The sequence below is a fragment of the Erythrolamprus reginae genome, chromosome 5, assembly GCF_031021105.1.
Source record: "Erythrolamprus reginae isolate rEryReg1 chromosome 5, rEryReg1.hap1, whole genome shotgun sequence".
NCBI classification, from domain to species: domain Eukaryota; kingdom Metazoa; phylum Chordata; class Lepidosauria; order Squamata; family Dipsadidae; genus Erythrolamprus; species Erythrolamprus reginae.
The window spans coordinates 109,353,194-109,372,926 of NC_091954.1; the positions used below are offsets into that span (position 1 = coordinate 109,353,194).

Genomic DNA, 19,733 nt, shown 5'->3' on the forward strand with positions numbered 1-19,733 from the left:
ATTTTATGAATTTTTCATGGATTAAAAATTTTCAATGGATTTAATGGATTTAAACCCCCTTTGAAAACCCATGAAGTAGCGAATCCACGAAAGATGAATCGCGAAGTAGCAAGGCAACAACGTCGGTCACCCATCACATGTTTCAACAAAGGCAGCAACTATCAGCAGGACTTTTAAAACCAGATGACATTTCAGTGAGAGGGTTTCATTTTACCTTGTCTTACCCCAGTTTCTATCCTGGTGCAGCTGTCGGCAGGCGGGGTGGACAAATGCAATAAAGGTCCAGCTCCTGGCATGAAGTTGTTGTTGGGGTCTTCAGCATAGATCCTAGCTTCAAATGCGTGTCCCTTGAGGATAATCTCTTCCTGAGTTAGAGGAATCTTCTCTCCTGCAGCCACCTGTAAAGAACAGCATCGTTCAGTCTTCTCTGCATAATAATTTATTTCTGTTTATTAAGAGGAAGAGGGAGATTAAGCAGGAAGAGGGAGATTATGATCCCGCTATATAGAATGCTGGTGAGACCACATTTGGAATACTGTGTTCAGTTCTGGAGACCTCACCTACAAAAAGATATTGACAAAATTGAACGGGTCCAAAGACGGGCCACAAGAATGGTGGAAGGTCTTAAGCATAAAACGTATCAGGAAAGACTTAATGAACTCAATCTGTATAGTCTGGAGGACAGAAGGAAAAGGGGGGACATGATCGAAACATTTAAATATATTAAAGGGTTAAATAAGGTCCAGGAGGAAAGTGTTTTTAATAGGAAAGTGAACACAAGAACAAGGGGACACAATCTGAAGTTAGTTGGGGGAAAGATCAAAAGCAACATGAGAAAATATTATTTTACTGAAAGAGTAGTAGATCCTTGGAACAAACTTCCAGCAGACATGGTAGATAAATCCACAGTAACTGAATTTAAACATGCCTGGGATAAACATATATCCATCCTAAGATAAAATACAGAAAATAGTATAAGGGCAGACTAGATGGACCATGAGGTCTTTTTCTGCCGTCAGACTTCTGTGTTTCTATGTTTCTATATGGCACCCACCATAAGTGACTCTAGGTGGCTTATAACAGTATTAAAACATAATTTAGATCATTAAAATAATGATACTCAAAGGATCACAAATGATATGATAAATAGAGAAGGGAACATCCCTGAAAGCTTAGCTAATATGAGGTCAAAGAATTGCAACCTGCAAAATTTGGAGTAAATGTTTAAGGAGATTCTCAGTCATTTTCCAAGAGGCAACTGGACTTTCTGGTTTTTCTTTGAAGACGTTTCACTTCTCATCCAAAAAGCTGCAGAGCTGAAAAATCTTCTTGGATGGGAGAATATTTAAAGAAAAAACAGAAAGTCCAGTTGCCTCTTGAAAAAAAAAAGTTTGGAGTAGATTATTAGTGAATTAGAATATAAAATAACTGCAGAAAAAGTAGTTGATCACAGACCGTATAAATGAAAATGAAGAAGCTAATTGATAGAAAACAACCTGCATTAAATTGCTTCTTCTGTCTACCATTTAAAGAAACCATTTCTAGTAGAACTCAGAATTGAGCTGAGGTGGCGCAGCAGGTAGAGTGCTGTACTGAAGGCCACTGAGGCTGACTGTAGGTCAGCGGTTCAAATCTCATCACCAGCTCAAGGTTGACTCAGCCTTCCACCCTTCCGAGGTGGGTAAAATGAGGACCTGGATTGTGGGGGCAATATGCTGGCTCTGTTAAAAAGTGTTATTGCTAACATGTTGTAAGCCGCCCTGAGTCTAAGGAGAAGGGCGGCATAAAAAATAGAATGAATTGAACAGGTCCAACGATGGGCTACAAGAATGGTGGAAGGTCTTAAGCATAAAACGTATCAGGAAAGACTTAATGAACTCAATCTGTATAGTCTGGAGGAGAGAAGGGAAAGGGGGGACATGATCGAAACATTTAAATATGTTAAAGGGTTAAATAAGGTCCAGGAAACTTTAATAGGAAAGTGAACACAAGAACAAGGGGACACAATTTGAAGTTAGTTGGGGGAAAGATCAAAAGCAACATGAGAAAATGTTATTTTACTGAAAGAGTAGTGGATCCTTGGAACAAACTTCCAGCAGACGTGGTGGATAAATCCACAGTAACTGAATTTAAACATGCCTGGGATAAACATAGATCCATCCTAAGATAGAATACAGAAAATAGTATAAGGGCAGACTAGATGGACCATGAGGTCTTTTTCTGCCGTCAGACTTCTAAGTTTCTATGAATGAATGAATGAATGAATGAATGAATGAATGAATGAATGAATGAATGAATGAATGGAGAGAGAGGGAGGATCATATAATGAAGGATAGTCAAGTCACAAATTTCTTGTTTGATGCTTAGATAAGAGTTCCAAAAAGTTAAAGACAACTCCGTACAAACACCAGCAGCTAAATAGAAATAGCACTTTACAGCACTCTCTAAGTAGTTTTCAGAGTCTGAACAGAGCTCCCAACAATCTGGATTCTAATTTTACCAATATTACGGGGTGCTTGGGGGTTTGAATCACTGAATTGCCAGTCTTTCAGATTGACAAGCTCAGCGCCTTAGCCTCTGAGCCACCATGTCCCTGATAGTACACTACAAATAAATCCTGTGTTACCTAAAGTACCCAGCTAAGACAAAATAGTTATGTGGTTTTTCTGAACACAAAGCCACCACTCAATGCTCTGAAAATCTCCCGCTCTTAGAAATATACTTCTGAATTCCTTATCTGCACAGACTTTTGCTGATAATTAAATGTTTGCTAACCATTAAATATTTCCCAAACCTCTAGGGCTCTCCAAAATTTTTGCTTCCCCAGCTCAAAATCTCTGCCTCTCAAGGGTTTTACGAGTGGAATTTTGTCCCGAAGATATTGCAGACCAGCTAATCTTTCTATCCTTGATCATCACAATGCAGAACCAGACCTCAAACGCGGTGTCCTTGTGTGCAAATGAGCCTTGGTGGTGCAGTGGTTAGAGTGCAGTTCAAGCTAATTCTGCTGATCACGGGCTGCCAGCAGTTTGGTAGATTGAATCTCAGTAGACTCAAGGTTGAGTCAACCTTCCTTCTAGGTCGGTAAAATGAGGACCCAGATTGTTGGGGGCAGTATGCTTACTCTCTTTAAAACACTAAGAGAGGGCTGTAAAGCACTGTGAAGCGGTAGATAAGTCTAAATGCTATAATGCTATAAATAAATGGGGGAGGGTGGATATCAGAAGTGGGTTTCATCAGGTTCTGACCAGTTCTGGAGAACCGGTAATGGAAATTTTGAGTAGTTCGTAGAGTAGTTGAGTAGTTTGTAGAGTAGTTGAGTAGCCGCCCCGAGTCTGGGGAGAGGGGCGGCATATAAATCCAATAAATCTAATCTAATCTAGTTCGTAGTAGTTCAGGTTAACAACATCTAGAGTTGTTAACCTGATCCTACATAGCTTCTGCTCCGGCAATCTCACACTACTCACCAGAGCCTACAAAACTTTTGCCAGACCCATCCTTGAATACAGCTCATCTGTCTGGAATCCATACCGCATCTCGGACATCAACGAAAATGTCCAAAGATACTTCACCAGAAGAGCCCTTCACTCCTCCACTCGAAACAGAATACCCTACGAAAATAAACTAACAATACTGTACTGGGTCTAGAAAGCTTAGAACTACGACACCTAAAACATGATCTAAGTATTGCCCACAAGATCATATGCTGCCTGTCAATGACTACTTCAGCTTCAACCGCAACAACCCAAGAGCACCCAACAGATTCAAACTTAATATTAACTGCTCCAAACTTGACTGTAAAAAAATATGACTTTAACAATCGAGTTGCCGAAACGTGGAACTCATTACCGGACTCAGTAGTGTCAACCCCTAACCCCCAACATTTTTCCCTTAGACTATCCACGATTGACCTCTCCAGGTTCCTAAGAGGTCAGTAAGGGGCGTCCATAAGTGCACCAGTGTGCCTTTCGTCCCCTGTCCAATTGTCTCTCCTTTATCTCATATATCTTTTCTTCCTTTCATATATCTTCTCCTCTATTCTTATATCTTTTCTTCTATCCTTTTCTTTATATATATTACTACATGTCTATTCTCTTCAATATGTATTGTGTATTGGATAAATAAATATCCATCTTCCTCTCTTTTTTTTGGATATATTGGATAAATAAATAAATAAACAAACAAATATATAAATAAGCAAACAAATATAAATATAAATAAATAAATAAGTAAATAAATATAAAAAAAATATATAAAAATAAATAATAAAAAAATACCACCTCTGACTGGCCCTGCCCCCATCTATTCTCTGCCTCCCGAGTTCCAGCTGATCGGGTGTAAATGGAGATTTTGCAGTATCCTTCCCCTGGAGTGAGTGGAAATGGAGACTTTGCAGTATCCTTCCCCTGTCATGCTCACCATGCCCACCAAGCCACGCCCACTGAACCGGCAGTAAAAAAAAATTGAGACCCACTACTGGTGGATATGCATAGTGCCTCTTTCTGCCCAAGCCTAACAGGAAAAAACCCCCAAAGCCATATCTTCCACTCTCTTTGACAAAAAAGAATATAATTAATGGCCGCAAGTGAAAGAACAATTTTGCTTCTTGAGAATCCAACAGATATTCCTGTTCCTATTCCTTTCTCACCTTTAGTTGCCATTCCACCAAGTCGGTCCCTGTTATCATCTCGGTCACTGGATGCTCCACCTGCAGCCTGGTATTCATTTCCATGAAATAGAAATTATGTGCACTGTCCATGATAAACTCCACGGTTCCTAAAAACATTTAACAAAGGCAGAAAACACACTGCTCAAAAAAATAAAGGGAACACTCCAAGAACCCATCCTAGATCTGAGTGAATGAAATATTCTCATTGAATACTTCATTCTGTACAAAGTTGAATGTGCTGACAACATGTGAAATTGATTGTTAGTGTTGCTTCCTAAGTGGACAGTTTGATTTCACAGAAGTTTGATTTACTTGGAGTTATATTGTGTTGTTTAAGTGTTCCCTTTATTTTTTCTTTCCAGCTGTTATCCACTCAAGGGTCACATGACAAGAGTCCATCCTTTTGAGCTGTCAATCCACTGTTTCTCCTGCTGGAGACACACTGGGAAATTTCTCCTAAAAGGTTTTTCTTTGTAGCCCCCAACCAGAACTGGCTCACTTTTGAATTTGAGATTATTCCCTACCCTCATATTCTAAATTTGACCCAATTCTTTTCAGTTGTCAGGGCAATTAACCTGTGGTTGGGCTAGAAAGAGTCTCAATATTTTTTAATATAATTTCTTTCTAAGCATCTGTTGAGCTGGATAAAAGCATAAATATGAACCTGTATTCAGTATTAAAAAAGAAGTTGAGATTGCAATACCTGCTCCAACGTAGTTCACGGCTTTTGCTGCCCTAACAGCAGCCTCTCCAAGCTTTCTTCTCACTTCGGGCTTAATTCCTGGCTAACAAGAATAGCAATGAACATGTTAGGTTCACACGATGCACCAAGACATCCTTGTGTTGTTGTTTTTTAATTGAGTGAACATTCACATTGGACAATTGATGTTAAAAGTTTTTGCTTACAGGTAATCCTCAATTTATAGCCATAATAAGACAGTTACGGGACTGTCTTCTGCTTCACGTATCCCAGTGGCCGGTTAGGGCCCACAGTGTCGGCCTTCTCCAGGTCCCGTCAGCCGGACAATGCCGACTGGTGGGGCCTAGGGAAAGAGCCTTCTCTGTGGCGGCCCCGGACCTCTGGAGCGAACTCCCTCCAGAGATCCACACTGCCTCCACTCTCCCCACCTTCCATAAGGCTCTGAAGAACCACCTTTGCAGACAAGCTTGGGGCTAATGAATCTTTAATATCTAGCCCGCCCAACGAGTGAATTCATGTATGGATGCGATTGACGGACTTTTTTTTTTAAAAAAATAATCTTTATTAATTTTCTCCACATAAAAAACTACCAAAACAGGCAAAACATACATAGGGAAAGAGGGAATAGGGGGTGAAAAAAGAAAAACAAATGTGTTTAAATCATATAAAATGTCAAATTTCAATAGTAATATATTTATATTTATATGTGTGTGTGTGTGTGTGTGTGTGTTTCTCTCTGTTGGAAAACATTTTTGGGTGGGTTTTTTTTGCTGAATTTGAAAATTAAGGGAGACTAGGATACATCTATTTCGGCCTTATTTTGGCCTCATCAGCTAGCCATACCCACTGGGACTTGAACCTGCAACCTTTGCCTTGTAAGGCAGAGAATTATCCTCTAGGCTACAGTATCCAATCCCTTCAGCTCTGCACCAGGAAAGGGTTACATATTTTTGTGTCGAATCACTCTGGTGTATATATATGACGGTCTTGGTATATTCGGGTTTCTTCCTGTGTAGGATTTAGAAATTTCTGGCGACGTTTCGACAAGGTCCTGCTATGTAGAAACTTCCTGGTGAGTCAGTGGGGTAACACCTGGGGTTGTTGATGTAACGGAGGTATGCTGATTAGTTAATGGTTGTGGATTAGGCGTGATATCCTGAGTAGTTGGAGCTTGCAGGCTACTTGATTGTTTTGCAATATATATCTCGTCAACCATGTCGTTGATTATCATTGTCGAGCGACCTTAAATTGGGTATTTATGCCTAGGGTATGGAATTGTATACTTATTTCCTTTAATTGTAAGTGTTGTGTTTGTATTCATCTTAGGTATTTCTGGAGGGGGTACGAGTTCTTTTTGGGGGGAGGGGAGGTTGAGTTCTATCGATTTGTGGTGCAGTATTTCTATATTTATCATTGTGTTTGGATATGAGAGGAAGGAGTATCTAGTATTACTATTCCGTCTAATGTTACTATTGAGGTTTTTTATGTATTTTTCCTGTTTAAGCCATTTATAACAGCTTTCCCATATTTTGTAGAATTCAGATTTGTCCTTTTCCTGTAGCTCTAAGGTCATTTTAGTCATTTCGGCGCATTCAAGGACCTTGTTTATAAAACTTAACATTGTGGGGGCTGTTTCTGTTTTCCAATTTTGTGCCTATAATAATCTTGCAGCCGTTATAATATGGTGGATTAGGTATTTATCTTCATTTTAAAATTTCTGTCTTATGATGCCAAGCAGGAAAAATTCAGGTTTTAAGGAGATTGTCTGTGCCATAATTTGCTCTAGATAGCTTTTGATTTTACACCAGAATTTTTTAGCAACTGGGCAGGTCCACCATAGGTGGTAGTAGCGATTGACTGACTTTTAGCATGGGGTTTTAGGATAGTATTTAATGTTGATTTTATTGGTAGATTTCTAACATGTGCATAAATTGCTGCAAGCCACGCTGAGTCTCAGGAGAAGGGCGGCATATAAATCAAATGAATGAATGAATGAATGAATGAATGAATGAATGAATGAATGAATGAATGAATGAATGATGAGTCCATTGGAGAAGGGTGGGTGGCCTAGTAATCCAAATAAATAAACAATGGAACCTGCTGATTAGGGCTGTACGTTGTTATGGTTTTAAAAATAAGTCATTGTACGCCAATCAATCACTATGGGTGTTGCAATTTTGCCAAAAAAGTCAAAGGAAAAAAGATTAATACAATCCTGGGTTGTATAAACAGAAGCAGAGAATCAAGATCAGGAGAAGTATTACTGCCGCTCGGTAAAAAGCTTACTAAGGCCACACCTGGAATACTGCAACAGTTTTGGTGAGCATAATTCAAAAAAGATTTTGAGACTTTGGAAAAAAGTTCAGAGGAGAACAACTAAGATGATCAAAGCCCTGGAAACTAAAACGGCTGCAGGATTTGGGTTTGGCTAGCTTAGAGAAAAGAAGGACTAAAGGAGACATGATAGCAGTATTCCAATATTTGAGGAGCTGCCACAAAGAAGAGAGGGTCAGATTATTCTCCAAAGCACCAGAGAGGACAGGAAAAGAAACAATGGTTGGAAACTGATTAGGGCAGGGGTAGGCAAAGTTGGCTCTTCTATAACTTGTGGACTTCAACTCCCAAAATTCCTGAGCCAATCATGCCAGCTCAGGAATTCTGGGAGTTGAAGTCCACATGTCATTGAAGAGCCAACTTTGCCTACCCCCGGGTTAGGGGATCACATGACTCTGGGACACTGCAACCATCACAAACACGAGTCAGTTGCTAAGCATTTAAATTCTGATCACATGATCACGGGCTGCTGCAAAGGTTGTAACTGTGAAAAACGCTCATAAGTCACATTATTCTGTGCAACTGACACTTTGTAAGGAAACTACACTCTGTTCAATATGGTACATAGGAAATTGCATTCTTTGAGAATTTCAGGACCTTGGAAAAGACATTTTCTGCAGAATTTCAGGACCTTGGAAAAGATATTTGCTGCAGAAATAGCATATACTACAAAAAAGATTTTGACATGGCCTTAACAGCAAGCATAAAAACAAAAATTATAACAACAAAATTATGATAATCAAGTTATTTGAATTGTTTTTCAAAAGCTGTCCACTTACCCCTGGAGCTTCCTCGATAATTTTTTGATGTCTTCTCTGTACGCTGCAATCTCTTTCAAACAGGTAGACTGCGTTGCCATGTTGGTCTCCAAATACTTGAACTTCTACGTGCCTGTTTCATATTTTAAAATTTGTAAATGGAGCCATAATAATGTCCATCGTTGCTTATTCTTAATCCCAAATTTGTAACCTAATAAAATTCATCATATACGGTACTTTGGGGATCCTTTTTTCTTTTCAATCTAGAAATGAGGCTTATTCATTTATCCTATGTATTTCATAAAGCATTCAATATTTTATGGGAGGAGGGGAGGAACCCATACCTCAAATGTGGCAGGACCAGATTTTCCAATGTACTTTTTGGATGAAATGTGTAACAATTTTCTTTTTCTTTTTCAACTGTTATCACGGGTTTTATGGCTCAGCTCATTTATTTCTATGTCAGCCCTTCAAGGAATGCCAGTTCAGAAAACAGGCACAAGAATCTATCTATCTATCTATCTATCTATCTATCTATCTATCTATCTATCTATCTATCTATCTATCTATCTATCTATCTATCTTATATCTATCTAATCTATCTATCTATCTAATCTATATCTATCTATCTATCTATCTATCTATCTATCTATCTATCTATCTATCTATCTATCTTATATCTATCTAATCTATATATCTATCTATCTAATCTATATCTATCTATCTATCTATCTATCTATCTATCTTATATCTATCTAATCTATATCTATCTATCTATCTATCTATCTTATATCTATCTAATCTATCTAATCTATACCTATCTATCTATCTATCTATCTTATATCTATCTATCTATCTATCTATCTATCTATCTATCTATCTTATATCTATCTAATCTATATATCTATCTATCTATCTAATCTATATCTATCTATCTATCTATCTATCTATCTTATATCTATCTAATCTATATCTATCTATCTATCTATCTATCTATCTATCTATCTAATATCTATCTAATCTATCTAATTTATACCTATCTATCTATCTATCTATCTATCTATCTATCTATCTATCTTATATCTATCTATCTATCTATCTATCTTATATCTATCTAATCTATCTATCTAATCTATATCTATCTATCTATCTATCTATCTATCTATCTATCTATCTATCTATCTATCTATCTATCTATCTATCTATCTATCTTATATCTATCGAATCTATCGAATCTATATCTATCTCTCTATCTCTCTATCTCTCTATCTATCTATATATATTTATTTTTGTATGCTGCCCACTCCAATACGACTCAGGGCAGCTAACAATAATTATTAAAAAACAATAAAAATATAACAATGATAAAATAGCAATATTATGAAAATATGCAACAAATAAACTTGAAAACCATACATCCACACAGTCATCCTTAATTCCAGACCTGCCGGAAAAACCAGGTCTTAACAATTTTTCGGAAGATTGGTAGGATGGGGATAGTACAGATCTCTGGGGGTAGTTGGTTCCGAAGATTCGGAGCCACCACAGAGAAGGCTCTCCCCTGAGATCCCGCCAGCCAAAATTGTCTGCAGATGGGACCTAAAAGAGGCCAACTCTGGGGCCCTTACTGGCCATAGTGAGGTATGAGGCAGGAGGCAGTCCTGTAAGTAGTTTGGCCCTGAGTCATTTAGGGCTTTAAAGGTAATAGCCAACATCTTGAATTAGAAATCACTGGAAGTTTCTAAGAAGATGTTGGATAGCCATTTGTCTGAAATGGCATAGGGTTTCTTACTTGAATAGTGGGTTAGACTAGAAGACCTCCAAAGTCCCTTCCAACTGCATTCTTCTGTTTTTCTGCTTCCTGCTTGGTCCACCTTGTATGGCTGACATAGGTTATGTTTTATAAACGGCTGCTGCATATTCCTCTACAATGTACTTCCTGCCTAGTAGTGGAGCTACTAATAGGGAGTGATAAAAAGATGCCCAACGGATTGTTGTGTTACCTTGGATTGTCAACAAACTTCTCTATCAACATGGCATCATCGTTAAAGGACTTTTTTGCTTCTCTTCGCGCTGATTCCAACTGCTCCTGAAATTCTTTTTCAGTAAGTGCTATTCTCATTCCCTGGGGCAAATAAGGGATAAAACTAATATTAGCAAAACAAGCAAATACATTAATTTTGGGGGGGGGGAATCAATGATATTAATTATTATTATTATTATTTATTAGATTTGTGTGCCGCCCCTCTCCGAAGATTCGGGGCGGCTAACAACAATATAAAAAGACAATGTAAACAAATCTAATATTAAAAACAATCTAAAAAACCCCAATTTAAAAAACCACTCATACATAATGAAAACAGAGCCACTTCCTTGATACAATCACTAGCTTAAATTTATGATTTCCATATATATATCACAGAGAATACGCCCATCAATTATATATATATTTAATTTAATATATATATTTAATATACTGTATATATATTTATTTATTTATTCCTGGTAGCCATAAAAAAGATTGACCTGATGCCTGTATTTTTATAAAGATTCTTTCAAGGGTTATGTAGCATTGTCAGAGGGCACTTGAAGGCACTGCAAAATCAATTCATCTTTGATTTTCTGAACTTATTCAAGATAGAAAGAAGGGGTAAAATTCAAAATTTTCCCCTATTGGTTCTGTGGGCGTGGCAGGGAAGGATGCTGCAAAATCTCCATTTCCTCCCCACTCCTGAATTTTGCTCCATTTTATGACATTTCTTGCTACAGTTGTTAAGTGAATTTCTCAGTTGTTAAGTTAGCAATAGGTTGTTAAGTGAATCGGGTTTTCTCACTGACTTTGCTTGTCAGGTGAGGACAAAAGAGGATCATATGACTCTGCAATCGTCATAAATGTGAGTCAATTGCCAAGCTGAATTTTGATCATTTAACCATGTATACTGAAGATCTCCCACCCTGGAAATTTTAAGGTTTGTGGGCAATAATAATACGAAGAAGAAGAAGAAGAAGAGGAGGAGGAGGAGGAGGAGGAGAACAACAACAACAAGAAATAGAAGAAGAAGAAGAAGAAGAAGAAGAAAAAGAAGAAGAAGAAGAAGAAGAAGAAGAAGAAGAAGAAGAAGAAGAAGAAGAAGAACAAGAACAAGAAGAATTATTATTATTATTTATTAGATTTGTATGCCGCCCCCTCCAAGGACTCCGAGCGGCTCTTGAATACTTGAATTGCTAAGCCAGCATCAATGTACTGCAAGCACATTGTTTAAAAACTTGCAGTGTCGAGGCATTCACAACTTCTGGAGGCAAGCTGCTCCACTGATCAACCGTTCTGACTGTCAGGAAATTTCTCCTTAGTTCTAAGTTGCCTTTCTCCTTGTTTAGTTTCCACCCATTGCTTCTTGTTCTACCCTAAGGTGCTTTGGAGAATAGGTTGAATCCTTCTTCTTTGTGGCAACCCCTGAGATATTGGAACACTGCTATCATGTCTCTCCTTGTCTTCTTTTCATTAAACTAGACATACCCAGTTCCTGCAACCATTCTTCATATGTTTTAGCCTCCAGTCCCCTAATCATCTTTGTTGCTCTTCTCTGCAATCTTTCTAGAATCTCAACATCCTTTTTGTGACCTGGCAACCAAAACTTAATAGATGAATACCTAATAGATAGATTTCCCCCCCTCTATTTTCCTCCCCAAAAACTAAGGTACATCTCATACTCCAGTGTGTCTTATACTCCAAAGATACGGTAAATTATAACTTAAGTACAACTTTATGATGCAACAAATGGTAGATTAATTATTGAAATGTCATGGAACAGATGCTACCTTGCCTCCGCCTCCACGGACAGCTTTGATCATAACTGGGTAGCCAATCCTTCTGGCTTGCTCTTCCAAAAACTTGTCCGATTGCTCTTCCCCATGGTAACCTTCAACCACAGGAACTCCAGCTGCAGACATGATAGCCTTAGAAGTACTTCAAGGAAACACAAGTTCATGTTCAGTGTCAATAACAGAAGGAACTCTGCAAGACATCTTTTTCACTCCCACAACCGACCTCTCTTTCAACTGATACAATTTCCCCACATTTCATTTGATCAAAGAGAAAATCTATGTCTCCATCAATTGACTTGATGGCATGTAAACCAACCATTATTTCATCTAGATTCCTTCCCTTTCCTTCTACGATTCATATGTCTGGGCTCCTCCCACCTCAATTAAATGAGATATTAATTATTATTGTATTGCATTGTATTGTATTGTATTTGGTATTTGCATTTGTATTTGTAATTGAAATTGTAATGCATTGCATTACTATTGGTATTGGTACTGTATTGTGTTGTATTGGTATTGGTATTGGTAATGGTATTGTATTGGTATTGCATTGCAAATGCAAATACAAATGCAAATATTATTGTATTGTATTGTATTTTAATTAATTAGAGTCCCCTGCGGATTTTACTCCGCTGGTCATTGCAGACTATAAGGGGAGGGTGTTAGTCTCTGTTTCGAGGCCATTGATCCAAGGCTGTCATGTGACAGTGCCATTAGCGCTATTACCTTCTCACTGAAGTGGTACATATTTACCTACTTACATTTGCATGCTTTCAAACTGCGAAGTTGGCAGGAGCTGCAGCGAGGATGGGAGATCACCCCGTCGTGTGGTGCTTGGGTTTCAAACCTAGGCTCCTGGCTTTCTAGCCAACAAGCCCAAAATCTTAACCGCTGAGCCACCACCCCACCCCATAAATTAGATAAAGGCCCACATGCAGGGGTGGGTTCCTTTTACCTTTTCCTACCGGTGTGCATCGCGACTTTTTGCGCTCGTCCCCCTGCACGATTTCACTTCCACGCATGCTGAGAGGGACAGTTTTACTTCCGCGCATGCTCAGAGAGCCGAAAAATCACCGAAAACTATTTTTTTAAATATGACAGCATGCACAGACCAACACAAACCACACCGGAGCCTTTGCGCCAAAAATGCATCATCGGCGGGCCGCTACCAGAGCTCCCGCATTGGACCGCACCGATAGGAACCCATCCCTACCCATATGAAATTGGACCAAAGGTTGTACTGCATTGGGGCACTTCACACTGAGATTTTTTGAGACCATAATTCTCAAAATATTAAAGGATCACAGGGTTAATTTGTTGCATGTATCAAAGACGGCAGCCCAACTGAGATACCAGGTACAATCTAGTAGCTTCAACAAAACGATCTTTCCATAATAAATTTAGCCGTACCTCTTAATGCCCATATCTCTGATAGCAGATGAAGGAGGACCTATGAAAATTATCCCTTCGTGGTGACAGAGTTCGGCAAACTCTGTGTTTTCGGATAGGAAACCATAGCCTGGATGGATGGCCTAAAATAGGAAACATCAAGGGCATATTGCGATAGGCTTTTTGAGGCTTTGTGATGTTTCTGCTCTGCTGCTGACCTCCAAAATGCAGAAACATCCACAATGCTGTTTTCTGTTCCCCAAACACTGAAAAGCAGATTGAAGCTATGTGCAACCTTTTCCATTGCTGTTGACCTCAGAATACAGCGATCCCTCGTTTTTTGCTGGGGATGCGTTCCAAGATCACCCGTGAAAAACAAATTTCCGTGAAGTAAAGATAATTTTTAATGTATTTAACGAGTATTTGGACTTTTAAAACCCGCCCTTTGCATCAAACAGTCATTCTATAATGTTTTTCAGCTGGAACTACACGTGATATCCTACCAGTTTCTTTAATAGAATACAGCAGTACTGTAGAAGAATTTTATAAATTTTTAATGGATTTAATAGATTTAAGCCCCCTTTGAAAACCCGTGAAATAGCGAATCTGTGAAAGATGAACTATGAAGTAACGAGGGATTACTGTACTACCAGAAATCAGTCATTTTTTTCCAGTCACCAATAGGAGAATGCGAGTGTTAGTTGGTCCTCCCACTCAACAAGTACTACTGTATGTGGTTCAGGGCTATAAGAGATCTGCAAAGCCATTCAGACATTATCCCTCTGTAAAAGACCTATGAAGCAGTAGCATCATGACATGTTGTTAGGATGGCTTGAACCTCTCCAAGTAACAAGTGCAGAGGTTTGAAGGCAAACTGCCCTCCCCCAGTGGTTCGACCTCTAGGGAGGCACAGAATGCCATGATTGCCACATCAAAATGAAGCAACAGAGATAATTTTCTCAATGAGACGACCTCAATTGTATCAAGATCTCTCATTTTATTGTATTTCACTTTTCCTGACATGTGGTACAGAATAACCAATTCGTGAACGGCACATACATTAAGCCATCCCCCAACTACCATTCACTCATGCACTGTATGAGGCAACCTCCTCGTGACTTCCCTATAGATAATTAACAGAAGCTCCATTCTTTTCCTTTTCCTGGATTGTGTGTTTACTGGTGATTAGCAAAGGAATGAGAGTAAGGCATATATTTCCTTATATGGAAGTTAGCTATACGTTATCTTCATGCTGTATATCAAGTTAATTATTTTCCACGTGGTCATGGATTCTGCAGTTTGCCTACTCAGCCTGGACTCTTGCTCCCTCTCTATAGAGGAAGAATAAGGTTTTATTCAGCACCCAATTAGGCTAAAACATCACCCTCCAGTAATATTTTATTCCAATGTTCAGTGCCTAAAAACCTATGATTATAACAGAGGTTAACCACAGAAAGAACTGGAGCATTTGCAGAATATTTATACAACTTTATGGGACCACTTTAAAAAAAGCAGAATTGCTGAATCAGTTTAAATTACTCCAAGAAATTCAGTCAGAGTACGAAGCCTGCAATGTGAGAGTTTAGTCACTTAGACATAGGATCCATATTATCAAGTTGCACTAACCCAATTTTAAGTAAAACATAGCTGTTACAAAACAGAATTTGTACCTGTGCCGCAGAGTTTATGGCCACTTGTATTATTTTTTCCATGGATAAGTAACTTTGCTGAGAGGGTGCTGGGCCAATGCAATAAGCTTCATCAGCCTACAAATAAAACACCATCATTTTATTATTGTGGTACATTTTAGATTAACTTTTCTACAAGATTTTGATGCATTTTTTAAGAACAAACTCAAGCAACAGGGGAGTTGAACTGGAACACCTAGAAGGCAGCTTAACAAAAAATCCAAATGGCAGCTGTAACCATGCTATTATAATTTGTGAGGTAGCACTGATTAAAAAACCAGTCGGATTCAATCCTTTAGTCAAAACCACCATCTTGACTTTTTTGACAAAGGCTGCAGCCACCCAAGGCATAGGAGGACTTCTTATTAAAGTCTGAATACCAATTACAAAACACACTGCTTTATTTAGACATAAAATGTGATGATGATGATGATGATTATTATTATTATTATTATTATTAATTGGATTTGTATGCCGCCCCTCTCCGTGGACTCGGGGTGGCTAACAACAGTGATAAAAACAGCAAGTAAAAATCCAATACTAAAACAGCTAAAAACCCTTGTTATAAAACCAATCATACATACAAACATACCATGCATAAATTGTAGAAGCCTAGGGGGAAAGAATATCTTAGTTCCCCCATGCCTGACGGCAGAGGTGGGTTTTGAGGAGCTTACAAAAGGCAAGGAGGGTGGGGGCTATTCTAATCTCTGGGGGGAGTTGGTTCCAGAGGGCCGGGGCCGCCACAGAGAAGGCTCTTCCCTTGGGTCCCACCAAATGACACTGTTTAGTTGACGGGACCCGGAGAAGGCCAACTCTGTGAGACCTAACTGGTCACTGGGATTCGTGCGGCAGAAGGCGGTCCCGGAGATAATCTGGCCCGGTGCCATGAAGGGCTTTATAGGTCATAACCAACACTTTGAATTGTGAACGGAAACTGATCGGCAACCAGTGCAGACTGCAAAGTGTTGGTGTGACATGGGCATATTTAGGGAAGCCCATGATTGCTCTCGCAGCTGCATTCTGCACGATCTGAAGTTTCCGAACACTTTTTAAAGGTGTAGAGAGCATTACATGTAGAGAGCATTACAGTAGTCGAGCCTCAAGGTGATGAGGGCATGAGTGACTGTGAGCAGTGACTCCCGATCCAGATAGGGCCGCAACTGGTGCACCAGGCGAACGTGGGCAAACGCCCCCCCTCGCCACAGCTGAAACCCTATGATTGAAACCCTATGCACTGTCCACAGTATTTCTCAAACTGGATTAAGTGAATCTATTATTCATACAAAATTATTTGGTTCTACAATTGCCTTAGGAGCAACCCTTAAGAGTGTCAGCCGACAAATTTTACCATGGCTACGTGCATTGAGTTATGGTCAGCCTCGCTGTAAACTGCCACCGACTTCACCCCCATCTTTCGGGCGGTACGCATCACCCTGCAAGCAATCTCTCCTCGGTTTGCCACTAGAACTTTCTCGATATTCCTTTGACCTGTATTTTTTTTCAAATTAAAAAAAAAAAGTACGTCATGAGAAATTATGGCCATATTGTTGTAAGCCGCCCGGAGTCTTCGGAGAGGGGCGGCATACAAATCGAATAAATTATTATTCATTATTATTATTATATCCTATTACTACTAACTCGCCCACATTATCAGAATTCCAGCATAATGTTATTATTTTTTTAATCTGAGTTCAAAATTAGTTTCTGGTTATTGTATAAAATGGTAGAAATGTAGAAAAATTTCCATAAGGAAAATAAATAATGTACCTGTTACAGAAGCATATTCTCTGGTACTCAATGCCCAAAGCCATTTTCTGTGAAAAGAAAAGACCATTGAAATAAATAAATAAATAAATAAATAAATAAATAAATAAATAAGCCTTCAAAGTTACAACATAACTAACAAAAGTGCAGTCAAATGGAAAAAAATCAGGAAATATGCTAGAACAAATTATGTCCAAAAAAATTCCATTAAGACCTGAACTTTTTCTGTTAGAGATAATTAGGCACAAAACCACTAAAGAAGATAGACATTTGATACTCTATATGATAATTGCAGCTAGACTGCTATATGCCCAAAGTTAGAAACATTAAATTTGTTAACAAAATCCACAAAGTAGTGGAAATGAATAAATTAACATTACAGATTCAGGAAAAAGAAAATACAGAATTTGGAACAGGCTTGGAACAGGCGGTACGATTGGCTAAACAAAAAAAATATTTGAAACTAAGATATGCTTCAAAAGAAAAATAAATAAAAATAGAAATCTTATAAATCCTTTAACCATTATTATAATATATGCAGATAAATCATTGTCAAACACATTTATTGATACATTGATTTATAGCGACAAAAAACAATATGATACAGGAAGAGTAACATAATGAAATGTGAATTATGTAAACTGTAAGATGTAATTTATAAGGAAGTTTGTAAATAGGCTGTAAGGAACAAGGACCAGCTTGATAGCTGGCGAATATGTTAATCATTAAATGCTTAAGTTCTGATACAATACGCAATTTTGTATTTTTGTATGTATTTGTATGTTTTATATGTATTTTTTCCCTTTTTTCTTTCCTGTTCTTTTGTATTCTTGTTTTGCTTTTATATGTAAATATTTAATAGACATTTTTTTTTAAAAAAAAACTGAAAAAAGTGGTTCACAACCAGTCTGAAAAAGTGCACATGGCAGCCTGCCCAAGATCATATGATCATAATTTGCACACTTCGTAACCAGCATGTACTGTATTTACAGCAATTTCCCCATTGCCATTTGTGACCTTATCAGACGGCCTCTGATAAACGAAATTAATAGGGGAAGCCAGATTCACTTAACTGTGAGATGCACAGTTATGTCAAACAATTATAGGATGGTAATTTGTATAAGCATGACATTAGAAAAGTAATGATAAAAAGTAATGATAGAAGATAGTAGGACAGGGACGGTAGGCACAATGATGCACTTATGCACACCCCATACAGACCTCTTAGAAATGGGGAGAGGCCAAATGTAGATAATATAACATTAAAAGTTTTGGGGTTTAGGGAAGAAACCAGAGTCTGGTAGTGCATTCCAGGGGTATTCTTTGCAGTCTAGTTTAGAGCCTTTGAATCTATTACGTGCTCGTGTGTTGTTGCGGTTGAAGGTCACCCACCACCACTATTATTATTATTATTATTATTATTATTATTATTATTATTATTATTATTATTATTATTATTATTATTATTATCATCAATTAGATTTGTATCCCGCCCCTCTCCGAGGACTCCAGTCCTCCTACTAGTCCTCCAGTTTGTCAGCGGGGGTCTTCCGAAAGCTTAGACACGCGTCGTGCCCAGTCCATACGTGCAGGCTGGTCAGCATAGCGCCACCTCAAGAAAAATATACCTCCAACCCTGGAAAGCAGGGACGGCGAGGGTCCCCCCGCTTTTATTCGGGGCCACCAAGCCAGACGGAACCGGCTCCGCACAGCTGCGGAGGGGGGAGCGGGGGGTTTCCTTTCCCAGCTTCCCTCGGCAACCCCGAGCGGAGCGGGGGAGCTCCGCGCCCCTCAGCCTGCGCCCCGCGCACTCACCGGCCCCGCAGCGCCCGCTGGAGCTGGCGTCGCCCCTCGCTGCCAAGCGCCATACCCAAGGCCGCCATCCTCGCGCCGGAGCTGCACTGAGGCGAGGAAACTTGGGCCGGCCTAGCGGCGGCGTCTCCTCCTATCAGCGAAGCCGGAAAGGAGGCCGGGAAGCGGCGGAGCTGCCAGGGCCAACCTTCGCCAACCTTGTAAAGCGCCGCCCGCAAAGAAGAGGGATTCAACCTATTCTCCCAAAAGCGCCTGAGGGAAGGACAAGAAGCAATGGGTGGCAACTAATCAAGGAGAGAAGCAGCCTTGAACTGAGGAGAAAATTCCTGACAGAACAATTGGTCGGTGGAAAGGTTTGCCTCCAGAAGTTGTAATTGTTCCAACACTGGAAGTTTTTAAGAAAATGTTGGGTAATCATCTGTCTGAAATGGCCTAAGCAGGGGGTTGGACTAGATAGAAGACCTTCAAGGTCCCTTCCAGTTCTATTCTATTCTATTCTATTCTATTATTATCTAGTCTAGTCTATTATTGTATTCTATTTTCTATTCTATTCTATTCCATTCCATATTTTCTATTCTATTCTGTTCTATTAGTCTAGTTAGTCTAGTCTATTATTCTATTCTATTCCATTCCATATTTTTTCTATTCTATTCTATTATTCTATTCTGTTCCACATTTTCTATTCTATTCTATTATTGCATTCTATTTTCTATTCTATTCTAAGCGATGCCATAGAGCAGAGGTCCCCAACCGCCGGTCCGCGGACCGGCACCGGGCCGTTGGGGGTTTTC

General features: G+C 39.1%; 1 protein-coding gene across 1 annotated transcript in view; it reads right to left on the reverse strand.

Moving 5' to 3' along the window:
* The window catches only part of MCCC1 (methylcrotonyl-CoA carboxylase subunit 1), a 31,203-nt gene extending 12,071 nt beyond the window's left edge, over positions 1-19,132 (reverse strand). Inside the window, exons 1-11 of the mRNA XM_070753694.1 lie at positions 18,946-19,132; positions 17,134-17,180; positions 16,715-16,854; positions 15,346-15,441; positions 13,697-13,818; positions 12,281-12,428; positions 10,465-10,586; positions 8,483-8,594; positions 5,373-5,454; positions 4,649-4,776; positions 215-398 (exon numbers count right to left, since the gene is read on the reverse strand). Of these exons, the coding sequence (XP_070609795.1) occupies positions 215-398; positions 4,649-4,776; positions 5,373-5,454; positions 8,483-8,594; positions 10,465-10,586; positions 12,281-12,428; positions 13,697-13,818; positions 15,346-15,441; positions 16,715-16,854; positions 17,134-17,180; positions 18,946-19,013 (1,249 nt within the window). The 5' untranslated portion in view covers positions 19,014-19,132. The remainder of the gene's footprint in view (positions 1-214; positions 399-4,648; positions 4,777-5,372; positions 5,455-8,482; positions 8,595-10,464; positions 10,587-12,280; positions 12,429-13,696; positions 13,819-15,345; positions 15,442-16,714; positions 16,855-17,133; positions 17,181-18,945) is intronic.
* Positions 19,133-19,733: the final 601 nt, after the last annotated feature.